The sequence below is a fragment of the Rhincodon typus genome, chromosome 5, assembly GCF_021869965.1.
Source record: "Rhincodon typus isolate 14 chromosome 5, sRhiTyp1.1, whole genome shotgun sequence".
Taxonomy (NCBI): domain Eukaryota; kingdom Metazoa; phylum Chordata; class Chondrichthyes; order Orectolobiformes; family Rhincodontidae; genus Rhincodon; species Rhincodon typus.
In genome coordinates, this window is record NC_063336.1 from 31744704 (window position 1) to 31765717 (window position 21014).

General features: G+C 42.4%; 1 protein-coding gene and 1 long non-coding RNA gene across 2 annotated transcripts in view; one reads left to right on the forward strand and one right to left on the reverse strand.

Annotated features, from left to right (window-relative positions):
* The first annotated feature begins 8919 nt into the window (after positions 1-8919).
* Positions 8920-14396, forward strand: LOC109932310 (nuclear receptor subfamily 0 group B member 2-like). The gene is made up of 2 exons (XM_020531546.2): positions 8920-9501; positions 13915-14396. Exons 1-2 carry the CDS (start codon positions 8934-8936, stop codon positions 14160-14162), a joined length of 816 nt encoding a protein of 271 aa, XP_020387135.1. The 5' UTR covers positions 8920-8933; the 3' UTR covers positions 14163-14396.
* The window catches only part of LOC125483130, a 15144-nt gene continuing 6961 nt past the window's right edge, over positions 12832-21014 (reverse strand). The window contains exon 2 of the long non-coding RNA XR_007262099.1: positions 12832-13368. This is a non-coding gene — a long non-coding RNA (uncharacterized LOC125483130). The remainder of the gene's footprint in view (positions 13369-21014) is intronic.

Genomic DNA, 21014 nt, shown 5'->3' on the forward strand with positions numbered 1-21014 from the left:
TAGGGCTGTTCTCAGAAAGAGAGAGAGAGAGACAGCTGGGCCACAAAACCTCAGGCAAGGGAGGGTGTGAGTAGGAGAATTCTTCAAGGTAAGCTCAGCTGCTGCAGGAATTGAAGCCATGCTGTTGGAATCAGTCTAAATCACGAACCAGCCATCTAGTAAACTGAGCTAACCAACTCCAATAGCCACCTCTTCTAAGACCTTAAGGATCATGTCAATCTGGGCAACTCCATTAGTTTGTTTATTAGCATTTTGTTAGTAGTTGTTCTTTCACCAAATTCATCTCTTCGTCCACCTCTTAATTTACAGCTTTTACTGAGATTTTTTTGTATCCTTGACAGTGAAAACAAAAGCAATCTATTTATTCATTTTGTCTGCCATTTCTTTAACATCTACTATTTCCCTATTCTCATTCTTAGGTGATGAATATTCATTTTACTTCCTCTTTTCCTTTTAAGATACCTATAGAAAGTCTTGCTAACCATTTTTACATTTCTGACTATCTTCCTCTCATACACTAATTTGTTTCTGCTGATTAATCTTTTAGTCCTACTCTGTTGTTCACTTTGGCCATACACAGATGAGCATGCTTTATTACATCAAGTAATTTTCAAGGAAAAAAAAGTTCTGATACAAAAACATTATGCCAAGATATCATGTCCGTATTATAGCAGACACATGCCAATATTTCTGTCTCAGGCCTGCTGCAGTACTCCAGAGAGCTCAACGCATGTTAATGGAACAACATCTCATCTTCTGCCTAGTGTCTTACAGCCTCAGGACTCAACTTTTTTGGGAGGTCTAATAAGGGAAGGACATATACAATGATTGGTAGGGGCCTTGGTAGTACTGAGGAACAAAGGGACCTTGGTGTTCAAGTCCCACAGATCCGTGAAGGTGTCGGCACAGGTAAACAGGGTGGTGAAGTGGGCATACGGGATGTTTGCCTTCATTAGCCGGGGATGTAGAATAAAAGTGCAAGGAAGTCTTATTACAATGCTATAAAACATTGGATGGGCCACAGATGAATATTGTGTGCTCTTCTGGTTGCTGCACTGTTGGAAGGATGTGATTACACTGGAGATGATGCAGAAAAGATTCACCAGGAGGTTGCCTGGGATAGGAAGTCTCAATTATGAAGAGAGACCGGATGGGCTGGATTTGGTTTCCTTGGAGCAGGGGAGCAAGGGGTGATCTGATTGAGATATACAAACTTACGAGAGGCATGGACAGAGTAGATCATAAGAATCTTTTCCCTTTGGCAGATATGTCTAAGACCAGAGGGCATAAGTTTAAGGTGAGGAGTAAGTAGTTTAGAGGAGACCTGAGAAAAAAACATCACCCAGAGAGTGGTAGGAATGTGCTGTCTAAGAGAGTGGTGGAGGCAGGAAATCTTGAAACATTTAAGAAATATCTGGGTGAGTTCTTAACGTGCCAGGGCATAGAATTCTATGGACCAAGTGCAGGTAAATGGGATTAGTATGGTTTGGTGTTTGTTGGTGGGCATAGACATGTTGAGCCGAAGGGCCTGTTTCTACGCAGCATGACTCTACAACATTGAGTTTATCAATTCCAGTATGCAAACACCTTCTTCCTCTATATTTGTTACCACAGGCCCCAGCCCATCCCAACACTAGGTCCTGTTTTATATGGGTTGCTCCCAGGACAGCTAAGCCAGTTTCAACTGTTTACACTTCTCATTAGCACCCTGTCTAACATTTATGTCTCTCTTGGGTTATTGTTAGTAACCTCTTTGTTTGCCTAGCCATATTTTCTGTCTCTCTGGGCCTCATCTCCATGTTAGGACCTGAAACATTGACTTTCTTGCTCCTCAGATGCTGTCTGACCTGCTGTGTTTTTCCAGCTCCATATGTTTTGACTCTAGCTTCCAGCATCTGCAGTCCTTTCTATCTCCATGTAGTCTACTTACTCTCCAACACTGTCATCAGTATACTATCACCCTCTCCCAACTATTTTCAGTTCTGATGAAGGGTCGCCAAACTCAAAACCTTAATTCAGTTTTTCTCTCTACAGATGCTATCAAACCCGTTGAGTTTTTCGCACTTTCTGTTTTTGTTTCAGATTTCCAGCATCCACAGTTCTTTGTTTTTGTAATGGAAAGTCTTGCTAAAACTATACAAGGCAATTGTCAGACCACAACTGGAACATTGCGCACAATTTTGGTCCACCTTACCTAAGGCAATGTATATTTCCATCGGAGGCATTGCAGAAAAGGTCACAAGTCTGATCCCAGGGTTTGGAGGGACTTTTCTTATGAAAAGTTGAGTAGGTTGGGTCTGTACTCATTGAAGTTTAGAAGAATGAGAGGTGATCTTACTGAAACATACAAGATTCTTAGAGGACTTGACAGGTTAGATGAGGAGAAGTTGTTTCCCTGAGTTGGAGAGTGTAGGACTAGAGGGTATAATCTCAGAATAAAAGTCACTGTTTAACGGCAGAAATAAGAGGAATTACTTCCCTCAAGAGGGTGGTGAATCTGTGGAATCTTTACCAGAGAGTGCTGCACCTGAACAGTCAAGGCTGAGATAGACATATTTTTAATGAGTAAGAGAATTGGGCTATGGGAAAAAGGTAGGGAAGTGGGGTTGAGGATTCTCAGAACAACCATATTCTCATTGAATGGCAGAGGAGATTTGATGGGCTGAATGGCCTACATCTTCTCATCTTAAGATCTTACGGAAAGTGAAATTAAGTCAAAATCAGTTTCCCTACAATATTATTTAATTGTTGAGGTGGTCAGAACAGCCAAATGGCTTATTCCTGCTCTTACCTCTTATGTTCTTATCTTCAGTCTACAATTTTTGATCCCTAGGTGATTGATTTTGTTTTAAATTAAATCATGGAAGCAAGGGATCAATCTAGAAACATATGGAAATTTGTCATATATCAAATGTTACAGACAAGGTAAAAGAGTAATATGGGAAATGAGGATCAAAGATTAGCAGGAATGATCAGAGAGAATAAAAACTAGGAATACATCAGCAATCAACACAACACATCACAAAGATAATAAAATTAAGGGAAAAAACTAAAGGTTCTGCATCGGAATGTGCACATTGAAGTAAATAAATATGGTCGAACAGCTATTAGAGACACGGCTGCAGGGTGACAAGAATTTGACCCTGAATATTGAGAGGTAGATGGCATTCAAGATAAATAGGAAACTAGATAAAGCTGAGAGGGTAGCATCATTAACGAAGGATGTTATTCGTGCAACAGTTGGAGATTACCTTGGTTCAGGAGAAGAGGATGTAGAATGGTTTAGATGGAAATGAGGAATAGTAACTGAATGAACTCATTAGTGGGAGTAAAAATTGAATCAGAGATAGTAGGAACTGCAGATGCTGGAGAATCCGAGACAACAAGGTGCAGGGCTGGATGAACACAGCAGGCCAAGCAGCATCATAGGAGCAGAGAGGCTGACGTTTCGGGCCTAGACCCTTCATCAGAAAAGGGGGAGGGGAAGGGGGTTCTGAAATAAATAGGGAGAGAGTGGGAGGCGGATAGAAGATGGATAGAGGAGAGGATAGGTGGAGAGGAAACAAACAGGTCGAAGAGGCGGGGATGGGGCCAGTAAAGGTGAGTGTAGGTGGGGAGTTAGGAAGGGGATAGGTCAGTCCAGGGAGGACGGACAGGTCAAGGGGGCGGGATGAGGTTGGTCGGTAGGAGATGGAGGTGCGGCTTGAGGTGGGAGGAGGGGATGGGTGGGAGGAAGAACAGGTTAGGGAGGCAGGGACGAGCTGGACTGGTTTTGGGATGCGGTAGGGGGAGGGGAGATTTTGAAACTTGTGAAATCCACATTGATACCATTGGGCTGCAGGGTTCCCAAGCGGAAACTGATATTCATTTCAAGCCCACCGACTCCCACAGCTACCTAGAATACTCCTCCTCCCACCCACCTTCCTGCAAAAATGCTATCCCCTATTCCCAATTCCTTCGCCTCCGCCGCATCTGCTCCCAGGATGAGGCATTCCACACCCGTACATCTCAGTTGTCCTCGTTTTTCAAGGACTGTAACTTCCCCCCCTCGGTGGTGGACTTTGAGATTACAAGGTGTAGAGCTGGATGAACACAGCAGGCCAGGCAGCATCAGAGGAGCAGGAAAGCTGATGTTTTGGGTCAGGACCCTTCTTCGGAAATGGGGGAGGGGAAGGGGACTCTGAAATAAATAGTCGGGGGCGGGGGTGGGGGGGGGGAGGCGATGATGGAAGGTGGATAAAGGAGCAGATAGGTGAAGAGGAGATGGACAGGTCAAAGAGGCGGGGATGGACCCAGTAAAGTGAGTGTAGGTGGGGAGTTAGAATGGGGATTGATCAGTCGAGAAAGACAGACAGGTCAAGGAGGCGGGGATGAGGCTGGTAGGTAGGGGGTGGGGGTGGGGGTTGGTCAGTGAGGTGGGAGGAGCGGATAGGTGAGAGAAAAGACGGACAGTTCAAGGAGGCGGGGATGAGCTGGGCTGGTTTTGGGATGAGGTTGGGGGTGGGGAGATTTTGAAGCTTGTGAAGTCCACATTCAGACCATTGGGCTGCAGGGTTCCCAAGCGAAATATGAGGTGCTGTTCCTGCAGCCTTCGAGTGGCATCATTGTGGCTCTGGAGGAGGCCCAGGATGGACATGTCGTTCAAGGAGTGGGAGGGGGAGTTGAAGTGGTTCGCGACTGGGAGGTGCAGTCGTTTGTCATGAACCGAGCGTAGGTGTTCCACAAAGCGGTCTCCAAGCCTCCGCTTGGTTTCCCCAATGTACAGGAGGCCACATCGGGAACAGCGGATACAATATACCACATTAAACAGATGTTCACCTGCACATCTGCTAATGTGGAAGGTGTTCTTGGGGCCTGGGCCATGGACAGCAGACAGTTGGAAATGGCCACATTTGGACTACTGTGTGCAGTTTTGGGCACCATATCTCAGGAAGGATGTACTGACCCTGGAGCGGGTTCAGAGGAGGTTCATGAGAATGGTCCGAGGAATGAAAAGCTTAACACATGAGGAACGTTTGAGGACTCTGGGATTATACTCATTGGAGTTTAGAAGGATGAGGGGGGATTTAATTGAAACTTCCAGAATACTGAATGGCCTGGACAGAGTGGATGTTGGGAAGAAGCTTCCATTGGTAGGAGAGACTAGGACCCGAGGGCACAGCCTTAGAGTAAAGGGAAGGCTTTTTTGAACGGAGATAAGGAGAAACTTCTTCAGCCAGAGAGTGGTGAATCAATGGAATTCACTGCCACAGAAGGCTGCAGAGGCCAGGTCATTGAGTACATTTAAGACTGAGAGAGATAGGTTCTTGATTACCAAGGGGATCAAGGGTTGCAGGGAGAAAGTGGGAGAATGGGGTTGAGGAACTTATCAGCCATGATTGAATGGTGGAGCAGACTCGATGTGCTGAATGGCCTAATTTCTGCTCCTATGTCTTATAGTCTTACGGTCTTATGGATGACCTCAAGTTTACCGAGAGTAGAACATGGGAAACCAGCCAGGAATGCCTTTGAATAGTCAAGTCTTAAAGCTGCAAAGGCATGACTAAGGGTTTCAGTAGTAGATGAGTTGAGTCAGGGACAAAGTTTTCTGATATTATAGACAAGAAAATAGGTGGTCCTGGTGATGGCACAGACATGTGATCAGAAGTCAACAATTGCTTCAGTTACCCTATAAATACCCAATCTTCATTAACCAACCAGCAATCTGAATTAATGGAATTAGGATGGCCAAACCTGCCACAAGCCATATCCATTTCCAGAAAAGGCCTAGCAGGCAAGTTGAGAATTTAAAAAAAAAATTCAGGTTTTGTGGGCCATGATCATCAGCAGTGCTCCTCCAAGACACACATGAACTTGGGCCTCCCTTGAACCAGGCTACATAAACCCCACCACCACTTTGGATTGTAGCCAGATCGATGCCACAACCATGCCTGTTGCGGCCTTTTGAAGCTTTCCTTGCTCTGCATTCCCACTCTTCACTAAGTCATGGCCCCAATTCCCCAATAGCTGCGAGGTACAGTCTCCAGCACTCAGATGAAGTTCTGGTGTTGAAATCAGCAAGGTCTCCTTATCCCATATTTTGCTGGCTTCTTTGACAAATTGTGGCCTCCACATAAATGTCAGGTCTGCAGAGTCTGTTTATTCTCCAACTGGCATGGAAGACAGTGTGTCTGGAAGATGGAACGATGCTAGGAATATTGGGGGTGAGGTATTCAAAGCGAGTGTTACACAGAAACTTGAAAATAGGTGCAGGGGTAGGCCATTAGGCCCTTTGAGCCTGCACCATCATTCAATATGATCATGGCTGATATTGCAATCTCAATATTCCATTCCTGCTTCCTCTCCATACCCCTTAATCCCTTTAGCTGCAAGGGCCACGTCCAGTTCCCTCTTGAATATATCTAATGAGCTGGCCTTGGCAGCTTCCTGTGGGAGAGAATTCCACAGGTTTACAACTCTCTGAGTGAAGAAATTCTTCCTCATCTCAGTCCTGAATGGCTTACTCCTTATTCTTATACTGTGACCCCTAATTCTGGACTTCCCCAACTTCAGGAACATTCTTCCCGCATCTAGCCTGTCCAGGCCCACCAGGGTTTTATATGTTTCTACAAGATTCCCCCTCATTCTTCTAAAGCACAAGCCCAGTCAATCCAGTCTTTGCTTATATGTCAGTTCTGTCTTCCTGGGAATCAGTCTGGTGATCATTTGCTGGACTCCCTCAATAGTAAGAATGTTCTTCCTCAGACTCGGAGACCAAAACTGCACACTATACTCAAGGTGTGGCCTCAGCAAGGCCCTGTATAACTTCAGCAAGACATCCTTACTCTGATTCTCAAATCCCCTCACTATGAAGGCCAACATGCCATTAGCTTTCCTCACTGCCTGCTGCACCTGCATGCCAACCTTCAGCGACTGTTCCACCATGACATCCAGGTCTCATTGCACCTCACCTTCTCCTAAAATGCCATTATTCAGATAATAATCTGCATTCCTGTTTTTGTGATCAAAGTGGATAACCTCACATTTATCCACATTATATTGCATTTACCAAGTATTTGCCCACTCAGCCAGTTTGTCCAAGTCACCCTGCAGCCTCTTAGCAGTCTCCTTCCAGTACATCCTGCCATCCAGTTTAGTGTCATCTACAAATTTGGAGATATTGCATCCAATTCCTTCATCCAAATCGTTAATGTATATTGTGAACAACTGAGGTCCCACCACTGAACGCTTCGACAGCCCTCTTGTCACTGCCTTCCCTCTGAAAAGGACCCACTTATTGCACCTCTCTGCTTCCTGTCTGCCAAACAGGAATTCATATGAAATCTTCAGAAATATACCCGACCAGAGTTGGTAATCCATTTCTGCTGGGTTGTTACTGCTGGATACTTAGTCTATTGTAACGGGCAGATCACATTCACATACACATGACGAGCTGTCTACTTGGAACAGTTGGCTTGAGGCAGCTCACTAGGATTTGACTATCAACCCTTGTGTACGTTGTCTGGAGAAAGTCAGCTGGGTTTTTACCTAACATGAATGGGGAGGAGTATAATGTGACAGACAGAAATTATTTTTGTGCAACCTTCAGAAGGCATCAAAAAATATCTTACACTTACCTATATAAGTCATTGTTTCATGTCAGTTTTATTGACCAGATGTCAGTACTAAGCACTCCATTTTGATCTCCCACTAGGGAAGACAATGGCCTCGTGGTATTAGATTATTGATCCAGAGACCCAGGCAGTGTTCTGGGAAGCCTGATTCAAATCCTTCCACGGCAGACTGTAAATTTGAATTCAACTAAAAATCTGCGATTAAGATTCTATTAATGACCATGAAACTGTTGCTTTTAGGGGAAAAACCCATTGATTCACTAATGTCCTTCAGGAAGGAAACTGTTGTCCTTACCTGGTCAGATCTACATGAAACTTCAGGCTCACAATGTGACTGACTCTTAACAGTCCCCTGTGCAATTAGGCATGGGCAATAAATGCTGCCTAGCCAGCAATATCCATATTCTGTGAATGAATTAAAAGAAAAATCTAAAGGAGGGAGTCACTATGCTAGTGGTACTTTAACTTTAGAGATAATTATGTTGGAATGTAATGTGGTATTGCATGGTCTGTGTGGATCAATCTGCTTTATAAACTGAGCCACAGTGGCGTGACTGCCCTGTTAAACCTTGATAATGTTGTCTCAACAGGCAGCTGAATTGTTTCCAATTTCATATAAACATTTTTGCAAGCTGAATGATAAAACTTGCCTTTTTGACCCTGTGATTTTTCATTCTTTTGGGGAAGCTCTTGACCTTCACTCCATAGCTGACTCCTGCTGGTCGAAATAAATCCGAAGTTTCCACTTTGGGGTGCTGCGGATGTGAACCCGCATTACCCAATTCTAATATTCAATGTATCAGTGTGTTGCATTACTGACTGCCAGGTTTTCAGAAACACATCAATTAAATCTTAACTTTTAACATTGACTTCATGATAATAGAAGTACTTCCAAAGGAAATGGAACTGACAGTTACATGTTGCATTTTTGGCTTGGCTGTTTTCAAGGACAGCATGAATTTGATAAAACTCTCATGACTGTAAAAGAATTACGTCACCTTAGTTGGCAGCATGAAGAGGTCGTTGGTACCAAGGTACGGATGTCTCCTTCACAGCAGCATACACGATGACCAATAATATATCCTCTATTAACCTTGTGGAGATAAAGCTCTCACTATTTCTGTCATTCAGAGAAATTGGATAACCAATCAACATAGAAAAAGAAATGAAATAATCAGTCACGCCTCACTTGTCTTTAAATGGTAGTCGAGTGCAGGTGAAGTTCAAGGTACTTTTACAGCAGGGTTTCACTGAGCCTATAAAAGCAGAGTTCAGTGACTGTGAAGGCAGATAAGCTTCAGAGATTGCAGGCAGTTAACAATGGCTTGTGTATTCCAGTCAGTGAGTTTTGATAAATGCCAATGTGGGCAGAGATCACACAGCAGCATACTCTACAGCATTCTCAACAAAGATCATCCCAGCGAATCAAGCTGGTGCCACTATCGACATCACCATCACTCCTCAGCTCCTGGATGCTCCTGTGAGTTTAGAAGGAAAGTTGTTCTCAAAATGCCTGAACTCACTTGCAGACGAGCCTCACAGGTGCTCCTAAAGACTTTGACTTTCATTAAGAACTTGCCCTCTTTTTGTCAACTACCTGAAGGTGATCAGGTCCTGCTGGTGCAGAATTGTTGGGCTCCGCTCTTTGTCTTGGGGTTGGCCCAGGAAAGAGTTGACTTTGAAGTGACTGAGGCTGTGGCACCCAGCTTGCTGAGAAAGATTCTCTTGAATCAGAAAGTGATGGATGGGCAGAACTCGGAGACAGCCTTGAATGCCACTTCTCTGGTAGAAGTTCAAAAAGTGAAGATATTTCTTATGAAGCTCTGGAACATGGATGTCAGCAACAAAGAATATGCATATCTCAAAGGCATTACACTTTTCAACCCAGGTAAGAAAGAAACAGAATTTCATTAACAATGCTGACTTGCCTTTATAATTATTTCTCACAAAATAGATAATTCTTAAATTTTTCACAAAGTAATTGGGCAATTCTCTCTCAGGTTGTTCCTTGTCTGATTAAACCCTCTGCACTCAGAAAATCCTTTTTCGTTGTAGAGGGTTGTATCACTCCTGATGGTTTACTACTGAACACTTGACAACATTCCTGGTTTAGCCATGAGGAGTTCCGTAGTGATTCAGGCCCATATGCTCACAACTAGTTAATGTAGCCGTTTGCGGGGGAGCCTCTTAATTTGGCAAGTTGGTTCCTTCATGTGTGGGCAACTTAAGGGGAAGTGGAAGGAAAAGCCCTGCAAACCTTTCAGTGATGTTGATGAAAGGCAGAAGGGAATCAAAGGGCTTAATATCAGAAGAGGTTGACATTCAAACTCAGGCAACCGACAAGGCAAAAAAAAAAGGACATGAGAAAGAGCAGGAAAATTAAAGTACAGGAGATAGCTTCAGTACAAGAAATAGGATCCTTATTAGTGCAACAGGTTGAATGGACTCTTTCTGTGCATAACTTTTATGATTCTCTGAAACAACACAAATTAAATTCTGACATATAACCAAAACAGCCAAAGCCAGAGGAAATCCTGCTAATTCCGGAGTGTTCTCATTAGATCACAGCTTATGCCACATCAGCAGCAGGCAAGCCCTAGTAGTGGTTCAGAAAAGAGGAATATGTTAATTCCTTAGCTACAACAACAATAATGACCAGTATTTATATAGCATCATTAACATAGTAAAACTTCCTAAAGTGGTCAAAGGAGCATTACCAACAAACACTTGACACTGAGTCACCAAGGGAAGTACTAGGGCTCAAATTAAAATACTGGTCAAAGTTTTACATTTTCACATTTTAAGGAATGTCTTAAAGGAGGGAAGTGAGGAAGAGAGGATGAAAGGGAACCTGTAGTTGGGGTGCACTTGGGTTTTGAAAATTTTAGAAGATGCTACATCAAAGATTACTGCACAAGCTAAGAGTACTTGATGTCAGGATAAAGACCGGTTAGCCATAGAAAGCAGAGAATAGGAATAAATGGGTCTCTTGCAGATTGGCAAACTATAGATAATGAAGCATCACAGGGATCAGTGCAAATTCTCAAGTGCTGACTATTGACGTTGGATGAAAGGACCAAAGTGTAGTAGTTAAATTTACCAATGACATCAAGACATGTAGGAAAATGATTTGTCAAGAATGTACAGAGTCTGTAAGGGACTATAGCTAGATTAAGTGAGTACGTAAAAGTTGGCATATTGGGTATAATGTGGGAAAATGTGAATTTGTCCATTTTGGCAGGACAATTAGAAAAGTAGTATTTTATTCAAATAGAATCAGATTGCAGAACATGTGGTTAGAGAGAGATCTAGGTCTTCTGGTACAAGAATAACAAATAGTTAGTATGGATGCACAACAAGTAGTCAAGAAGGCAAATGGAATGTTAATGTTTGTTGTAAGGGAAATGGAACATAAAAGTAGAGAAGATTTACTGCAACTGGACAGGGCCTTGGTGAGACTTTATCAGAGGTAATGTATGCAGTTTTGGTTTCCTTATTTGAAAAAAAACAATATCATTATATTTTAAAGAGCAGTTCAAAGATTTATTTGACTCCTTCATTCAATTAAGGGATTCATAGATCATGGAAGATCATAGAATCCCTACAGTGTGGAAACAGGCCCTTCGGCCCAACAAGTCCACACCAACCCCTGGAGCATCTCACCCAGGCCCATCCCCCTATAACCCACCTAAGCTACACATCCCTGAGTGCTATGGGCAATTTAGCATGGCCAATCCACCTAACCTGCACATCTTTGGACTGTGAGAGGAAACCGGAGCACCCAGAGGAAACCCATGCAGACACGGGGAGAACGTGCAAACTCCACACAGTCACCCGAGGGTGGAATCGAACCTGGGTCCCTGGTGCTGTGAGGCCGCAGTGCTAACCACTGAGCCACCATGCTGCCCTAAATTATGTTATTATGAAAGATTGAACAGGTTTGGCGTATACCTTATCAGAATAAAGTGATCTTGTTGAAACATTTAAGGTTCTGAAGGGACTAGAATGGGTGGATACTGAAAGGATGGTCCTTCTTGTTAAGGGAGACTAGAACACAGTTCTAGTGGGGTTAAGGGACACAGTTTAAGAATAAGTAGAGGAGATTTTTTTCTAAATCTCAAAGAGTTGTTAGTTTGTGGAAGTCTCTTCCCCAGAAATCAGTGGAGGCTGGGTCATGGAATTTATTCAATGCAGACTTAGATATATTTTTGATAGAGAGGGGAGTTAAGGGTTATGGGGGCAGACAAGAAAGTGGAATTGAAACCACAATCCGATCAGCCATGATCTTATTGACTGGTGAAGCAGGCTTGAAAGGCTGAATGGCCTGCACATATTGCTAAGTATGATGTTACGAGAGAATTTAAGATAGAACAAGTGAGGGACCTGGACAACTGAAGGCATAAGTGCCAGTGCTGGAGTGATTAAAGTCAGGAATGCTCAAAAGGCTAGAATAGGAGAAGTGGAGATATCTTGGTGGATTGTAGTGCTGGAGGAGATGGTGGGATATTGCCTGCCGTCTGGCAGATATCTTAAAGTGTCATTGATGGAGGCCTGGGGTGTTGTGTTGTCAGGTAAAATTTAATAATTCAGAAATATAGGGGAGGCAATTGCCAGTGGAATTATCACTGGACTGTTAATCCTGAGATCCAGGTAATATTCTGGGCACCCGGGTTCAAATCCCGCCACGGCAGATGGTGGAACGTGAATTCGATAAAAATCTGGAATTAAGAGTCTAATGATGATCATGAATCTATTGTCAATTGTCAGGTAAAACCCATCGGGTTCACTAATGTCTTTTAGGAACACATTCTGCAACCAAGAAATACAATACAAGTTTGACCTCCTTCTGCTGAGTTCCCAATATAGCGAGAGGAGAGCAGTTGGCTTATTCTCTAGAGTGCACAAACTGATCAGTGGTTCATGGTGAATACTGATGATGGGGTCCCTTTCATATGCAGAAGATGCATGATTCAGGGAGGAACAGTAAGGTGAAGGCAGGGTGGGAGTCAGAAAGAGAGAAGGAGTTTGTGTTCTCACTAAAAGCTCTAAATCTATGAAACATCTAGCATCCTCTTATAATTGCAGAAGTGTGTTTGTAGAACAAGAAAGATCATAATTCAGGAAAAGATGTTCCGCATGTTTTCACTATTAAAATAAGAAGTGATTATTGGGACGGTAGTGCTCTACCAGTTCATTTGTCATTTTATGCACAAAAATATTTGTGTTTTTTAAAAATAATTTATTAATCCTTTAAAGTAAAAATTTAATGCTCATTTTCATGTAAGATCTATTTGTTTTATACAGACTAACCGAAATGTTCAAACAGTCACAAATAACTATCTACCCCATCATGGCAAAGAATGTTCAGGAATTAATTTTGAACATTTTTCACTTAACGTTGTATACTTTACTTTTATATCTTGTGAGAGGATGTGGACAAAGATATCATAAATGATCCAACCAGAATGCTTTTATTCCTATTTCTCAGTGCATTTTCTCTTCTCTTGACCCCACTCCACGTATTGTTCATAGAATAAAAAGGTGAACAGTCCAACAATTCAGTGCTAGTCTCTGCTAATGCTCCAACTACCTGGAATTTATGAGAAGCTTGAAGTGTCTGAATCTTCAATACTTTCACTGATTCCTTGATGTGAAGTGTCTCGTCTCTACTTGGTATGTCCTCATCACGGGGCATGCTCAGTGAAATTTCTTGCCCAGTTTCCAGTTGCATTGTTTATAACTCATTATGCATGACCTGAAATATTTAATCAAACATATTTCACATCAAAGTTTTACAGATGACTTAAATTAAATAAATTTTAAACTAACTTAAGTTGCAGATAAGAAACTATCAATCGTTTAATGACAGATCTTAGATTCATGCTCATGCCTGTAGGTATGATTAATTCCCAAACTCAATCAAGTCATTTGAACGGTGGAGCAGGCTCGAAGGGCCAGACGGCCTACTCCTGCTCCTAGTTCTTATGTTCTTATGAGAAATTAAACCGAATAGCTATAAAAGGGAAAAGAGATTTTAAGTTGACTGTACATAGGATAAAATTTGCCTTGGACAGGAGCACAATTACATGTCATATCAGCTACCTGTTATGTATTGAATTGTAGTCCCTATGACTGCAAAAACTTTGAATATTGGCAGGGAGTATAAAGGCAGCTCATACAATACTACTCGTTTTGTACTACCAATGTTCTAACATTGATTTTCAAAACAGAACAGGGAGCATCTTTGAATTATTTTTTTCCGTTTTAAATGACCATTACCCTTTATCATCCTGTTTTACAGACGTTCCTAGCCTAAGGATGCCTCAGTATATCCTGGCTCTGCAGCAGGAAGCTCAGCACACCCTGAATGAATTCATCACAATGGTGAACAATGGAGATCAGGCGAGATTTGCTCAAATTCTACTGATTCTCTCCACTCTTAGAATGGTCAGCGTTACTTCTGTAACAGAACTTTTTTTCAGACCAGTCCTGGGCAAAGTGAACATGAATGAATTACTCTTAGAGATGCTCTGTGCAAAACTGAATTGAATTGTAAGAATGTTATCTGACACACTTGAATCTTTTCAATACTTTTGTAACTTGTGAATGTATTTTTTGTGTGTATGTAGCAAATCTGTAGCAGCTACCTGTGCAATATGTATAGTAACTGTCTTTGGTGTATGTACATAGAGGCATGTCATTAACAAGTGCTTATTTATGTATTTTGTTTAATAAAACTGGAGTTGCGAATCAACCTACATTAAATCCTATTTATTTTCTCAAGTTCTCATCTTTAAACATTCCTTATTTTTAAACTGTGTTCCTTAGTTCTAGATTACCCATGAGAGGAAAAATCCTCTCAGCATCTATCTTGTCAAGAACCCTCAGAATCTTTGATATTTTAAAAAGGTCACCTCTCATTCTTGTAAACTTCAATTTGTATAGGCTTAACCTGCTCAACGTCATTAGATGGACTCATCGTCTCACAATGAGTTGGATGAACCGTCTCTGAACTGCTTCCCAATGGAAGTGAGGCCATCTTGAGTAAGGTGAGCAAAACAGTAAAAAGGTGTATCCCATTAATGCTCAGCACAGTTGCATTAAGAGCTCTGCACTTATATATCCTTGCAATAATGGCCAACATTCCATTTGACTTCTTAATTTATTGCTGTATTTTAATGTTACTCTTTTGTGTACAACAGTATCTTAGATCCCATTGTTCTGCAGCATTCTGCAATAATTCTCCATTTAAATAATTTACTGCTTTTCTCATCTTCCTGCCATAGTGGTCAATTTCAAATTTCTCACAACATACCCAATCTTCCAATTCTCTATCCACTCACTTGGGTTTCCCTTTTTCAACCTCCTTGGTTGACTGTAACAAAGATTTAATGATCTTTTTAGCATGCAGCTATACCTCACTTTAATTAAAATATAGTTCTAAGGAGCTAATTGCAATGTTTTCTTGAAAGAAAGTTTTATCATTTATTAACCGCAAGAAAATTAATAAAGATACACATGCACATGTATGAAGTCAGACAGTGTCCAATATAAAAAGGGAAAAGATAAAAGAATATACAGTTTAGACTCCTTAGGGATATCCTAGGAGTGTTGGTTTTTAACCACAGACATCTGTCTTTCAATGTTTCTTTAATTAGTATTGTCAACGGTTACTTTTTCCTTCCTGAGTGACAGCAGAGAGAAAGAGAGAGCTTCTTCCAGTGCTATTACAAATCTATCTTCAAAGGCATTGTTTGAAGTACATCTTATTCATGTATTTCCATGTCCGGTGTCATTCATCCAAGCTGAATAATCACAGGCAAGTATTTCATTTCAAATATCTGAAATGTTTTACATAGCTGTAAATTAAAAATGAGTTGCATGTTTCTTCATATCTGACTGGTTTCAGTCTCTTTTGATAAAAGGGTCAATTTCACTTCAGACAATTTTGGTTACTTCACAAGGATTTTCTGGAGCTTAGACAACTTGCAGTCAGGTGGTCACTATGGCCATTTTAAATCATCACTTTCTTTTTTAAACAATTTCAGTCCGTTAAAGTTTCAGATATCAAGATCAGATGATAGAATTCAAATATATTGCCCATATCTTGCCACTATTGTGACACTTAACAGACTTTTGCATCCTCCTGACACCTTGCTTGCCTACCTGCCTTTGTATCATTAATAAATTTGGCTACAATACATTCAATAACTTAATCAATGTTATGAATAGAGGTCATAAACAATTGAGGCCCCGGAATTGATCCCTATGGCATTCCCCTATTACCATAGTTTGACAACTGATTGTTTGATTGATTTATTGTCACGTGTACCGAAGTACAGTGAAAAGCTTTGTTTACGAGCAGAACAGGTTGATCATAGTAAGCAAGGACGTACAGATCAAAAAGACTTAGACAGAGGTATACAGGTTACATATCATAGGGCTTGCGCTAGGCGAGATCAACATTAGCGAGATCAGCATTATTTGAGGCTAGAGTCCATTCATCAGTTTAACAATGACTGGGAAGAAGCTGTTCCTGAACCTGCTGGTGCATGTGTTCAGGCTTCTGTATCTTCTGCCTGATGGAAGAAGTTGTAGGAAATCATTACTGGGGTGCAATGGGTCTTTGATGATGTTGGTAGCTTTTCCATGGCAACGAGCGGTGTAAATGGAGTCCATGGATAGAAGTTGGCTTCCATCATGGTCTAGGCTATGCACATCACCTCCTGTAGTTTCTTACGGTCCTGGTCAGTGCAGCTGCCATACCAGGCCGTTATGCATCCAGATAGTATGCTTTCAATGGTGCATCTGTAGAAGTTGGCGACGGTCCTTATGGACATGCCAAATTTCCTGAGCCACGTGAGGAAGAAGAGGTGTTGTTAAGTCTTCCTGACCGTTACATCTATGTGGGAAGTCCAAGACAGTTGTTGGTTATTGTTAATTCAAAGAACTTGAGGCTCTCCACCCTCTCAACCTCAGTTCCATTGATGTAGATGGGGCATGTGTTCTCCTCCTTTCTTTCTGAAGTCAATGATCAGTTCTTTAGTTTTGCCGACGTTGAGACAGGGGCTGTTCTCATTGCACCACGTCACCAAGCCGTCTATCTCTCTTCTGTATTTTGACTCGTCGTTGTTAGGTATCCTTACTACTATGATGGTGTTGTCAGCGAACTTGTAGATGGCATTCATTCAGAATTTGTTAACACAGTTGTGGGTGTACAGGGTGCACAGTAAGAGGTTTAGGACACATCCTTGGCAGGGCTCTAGCGTTGAGTGTTATTGTGGAGCATGTGCAGTTCTCTGTCTTCACAGATTGTGGTCTGTGGGTCGGAAAGCTGAGGATCCAGCTGGAAAGGGAGGAGCCAAGAACCAAGGTCACGGAGTTTTGAGGTCAGTCTGGAGGGGATAATGGTGTAGTCAACAAGTGGGAGTCTGACGTAGGTGTCCTTGTTGTCCAGATGTTCCAGGAAAGAGTGCAGGGCTAGGGATTATCATGCCTTCCTGTTTCTTGTTAATTAGCCAATCATCCATCTGTGCTAATATGTCAAGTCCAATACTATGAAGTCTTATTTTGTTTAGTAACTGTTTATAGGGCACCTTATTGAATGCTTTGGGATACCCAAATACACTTCATCTATTGCAAAATATAACACAATAGGAACTGGGTATGTTTGTGCACAAAAGATTAGCATGAAAGTACAGCAAATAATTGGGAAGGCAAATGGAATGCTCGTCATTATTGCAAGGGCTGTGGAGCAAAGAAGTACGGAAGTCTTGCTACATTTGACTGGGCATTGATAAGGCTACACATGCGTGTTACATCCGAAAAGAATTTTAATAAATTTGTCAAACATAATTAGTAAGCTTATTAACAAATAAATTTGGGAAAAGAGCATTGGAGATTGTCCTAATTTATTATTACATAGCAGCCATGAGTTGTAATTCTCCTCCAAAGGTGGGTTTGATAGTTATGGAAATGTAATTGGACAGGAAGACAGTGGGTGTGAACACCTTCAGCTTCCTGCTTCTGCCCAGATAAGCACTGGGTCAGGAAGACTCATGGAAAACCTTTCCCACTCCACCACCAATTAAGTCCATAACTTGGCAAGGCAAGCAGTAGGACTCATTATGTGAGAAGTTTGAAAATCAATTGTTCCAGTGTTACTTGCAAAGTTCTGAGGGGCCCTGCATTCAAGACACTCAGTGCCTAATTGAGGGATATAGCATTTGGTTAAGGAGGTGTTCAAAGCTTCATCCTGGCCCCGTTGAGCCTGCAGCCCATTCCCCATGACTCCATCCAGCCATCTCCATTCTGCCGTCACTCATTTTTTGACCTGGGTGCCTTGTAGGTTATTAACCCTCTGGGAATGGCACAGAGTCTACAAATAGGATGTAAACTCCAAGGGAGAGTGGTGATTAAAGTTTTGGCAAAGATCTGTAGCTCGGGTAGTGGGTGAGATTATTGGCTTGTTCTCATTCAGACATTTCATCACCATGTTGGAGAGTGGTGAATGTATCCAGTGTATCTGGCTCCATGGCTTTGTGACAATGACCCAAGGACTCCAAAAGAAATTCCGCAGTTCCACCATCACAGAGAAAGAACTGGTGGAGTTGATGAAGATACTAAAAGAGGGGTCCACAATGAACAGGGGAATCCATCCACTGCCTTCAGGTTTTCAAAGATGGTGTTACGGTCCTTTCCAGGATCCATGCCCAAAAGCTGAGTAAGGAGTGAGCAGCAGATGGGATCCTCTTGAGTGCTCGTTGTCCTGGTTGGTTAAAAACAGGCATGGCAGGTCTCAATACCCCTGCGACAGTGGAAGAAGGGGCTATGACCCCAGTTTATTTATCTCTTCTCTCAGCAAGGGCAGAAGGTCCACATGGAAATTTACAAGCAATAAAATGGTTCAGGAATGGTACAACTTTAGGTTTTGGGCAGCAGGATGGCAAAGATACTGGAGGATAGAAGGAGCTGAAAATTATCCTCTATTTACTAATACAGGAACTGACAAATGGTAGTCTATAATTTAGCTCAGTAATTCTGGCTTTGTTTACATTGACTAACACTTATGTAATATCTTTTCCTCAAATATTTTCATTAAAATCAACAACCTCATTAAATGTGTTATCCATGACGTTCTCAGCATCATGGATGCTCCATAGTTAGTCCATCTACAGTTTTACCTGCTCTATGTGGCTGATTAGGAGCTGCAGCTAACCCACTCCTACATACATGGTGTTGTGGGTAAATTATCACAAGCTACTTATTATGAAATTTCACTGATAATCAAAGACTGAAACAATTATTTAAACTTTATTGCATATAGTAACTAAAATAAGACCCTTCAAGTAAGCAAGTTAAGCCTCACAAACACAATTTAGCAGTTACCCCATTAATGGTGGAATTTCACCGTGATTCCAACCAAAAGCACCTGTTTCTGGATATGTCTAGGGTTTGATTCTTGTGCTTGGATCTCCAGAGTTCTGCTGCTGAAGAGTCCCAAATTGAATTCTTATAGGATTTTCTGTCTTGTTAAGTTTGTGGTGTGAGATTATTTATGACACTTCTGAAGTCACCAAGTCTGTGGCTTACTTTCTTAGCAGGAGTGAAAGCCAGCTGCTCTAAACCTAGTTTCTCCGTTCCTTGTTACATCCAGTGTTAGCTGTCTGTTCAAAACACAGTCTGTCCTGCTAGTACTTCTTTAAATACTTCTTCAGGACAATCATTTTGTCCTTGTGGCATAAGGCAGCCAGTTATCAAGCAGTTGCTAAAACTGATTATTTACATAGCTTCGACTCCTTCTTTTCCCAGAGATGGCTAATTGCATATTACTTTTAATTCCTTATCCCTTCATCTGAGGAAACAGTTTATTCCAGAATGACTTATGCAGATTTCTTTTTCAATCAATGAACTGCTGTTAAATTTCTGAAGTTTATATTGTCACAATGGTCATCATGGAGTCTGGAAGTGTCTCTGGTTTCTCACATATTGCAGGAGGAGCTTTCCACAGAGATGAGTTCTCCTGCCGTTGTGAACCCTATCAACTACAAAAAATAAACTAGGAGCCAATTACACAACCTTACCCAACGCTCACCAAATCAGATTTCTCACTCTTGGTTCTCTATTCCTAACAAAACTACAAACCACAAAAATAAGAACTTTACACTCTGTGTTCCACCAGATACCACTCATTCAGTCTCCAGATCTGGCTCCCAAACATCCAAGCCCAGCTCACTGTTTGAATCATGATGTCATCTCCCATTCACACCCAGACCAATCTGTTCCTCTCCTGTCATTCACCCCCACGGCGCACCTCTCCCTCTCCCACTGTTCAACCCCAGGGTTGCTCCGCTTCTGCAGGCTGCTCCTGTTCACCCCGAGGTTCGCTCCTTTCCCGCTACTGCCATTCACCTCAAGGTTTGCTCCACTCCTGTCCCACTTTAGTTGCTCCAAATGAGCTTGTCACAGAGACTTTGAGGAGGATCAGAATTTAGTTCTCACTCCTTCGAATTCTGAACTATTCTGCCCACAAGTGCACATGACATCATCAGAGTGCATGGTGCTTACTGCAGCCCTCAGTACTAACCCTTTCAGATTCATATATAACAGCTACCACTGTTTTCTGGTTTATATAAGTGTTTTCGTAACTTGTCATCCATGGCACATGCACACTCTTATGACATGAATGCCAACAGACACCAGGTTATAGCTCATGGAACGCTTCAGGGGAAAGCAGCAGCAGGCAAACTCATTGCACCACGGTTGGTTCCGCTGTAGAGAGGAGGGTTAAAAAGTGTGCCACGACAATAATTGTAGCGGACTCAATTGTAAGGGGAGTAGACAGGTGTTTTGGTGGCCACAAATGAGACTCCAGGATGGTATCAGAGATAGTAGGAACTGCAGATGCTGGAGAATCCGAGACAACAAGGTGCAGGGCTGGATGAACCACCCCACCAACCTCCGGATCCAACGCATCATCCTCCGACACTTCCGCCATCTGCAATCCGACCCCACCACCAAAGACATCTTTCCCTCCCCACCCTTATCTGCTTTCCGGAGGGACAACTCTCTCCGTGACTCCCTTGTCCGCTCCACACTCCCCTCCAGCTCCACCACACCCGGCACTTTTCCCTGCAACCGCAGGAAGTGCTACACCTGCCCCCATACCTCCTCCCTCACCCCCATCCCAGGCCCCAAGAAGACTTTCCACATCAAGCAGATGTTCACCTGCACATCTGCCAATGTGGTATACTGCATCCGCTGTACCCGGTGTGGCTTCCTCTACATCGGGGAAACCAAGCGGAGACTCGGGGACCGCTTTGCAGAACACCTACGCTCGGTTCGCAACAAACAACTGCACGTCCCAGTCGCGAACCATTTCAACTCCCCCTCCCATTCCTC

What these genes read in the sequence shown, in the direction of transcription:
- LOC109932310 (XM_020531546.2), top strand. Translation starts at nt 8,934, where the DNA reads ATGGCTTGTGTATTCCAGTCAGTGAGTTTTGATAAATGCCAATGTGGG. An exon ending in CATTACACTTTTCAACCCAG is followed by an intron (nt 9,502 to 13,914) that starts GTAAGAAAGAAA and finishes CCTGTTTTACAG; the next exon opens with ACGTTCCTAGCCTAAGGATG.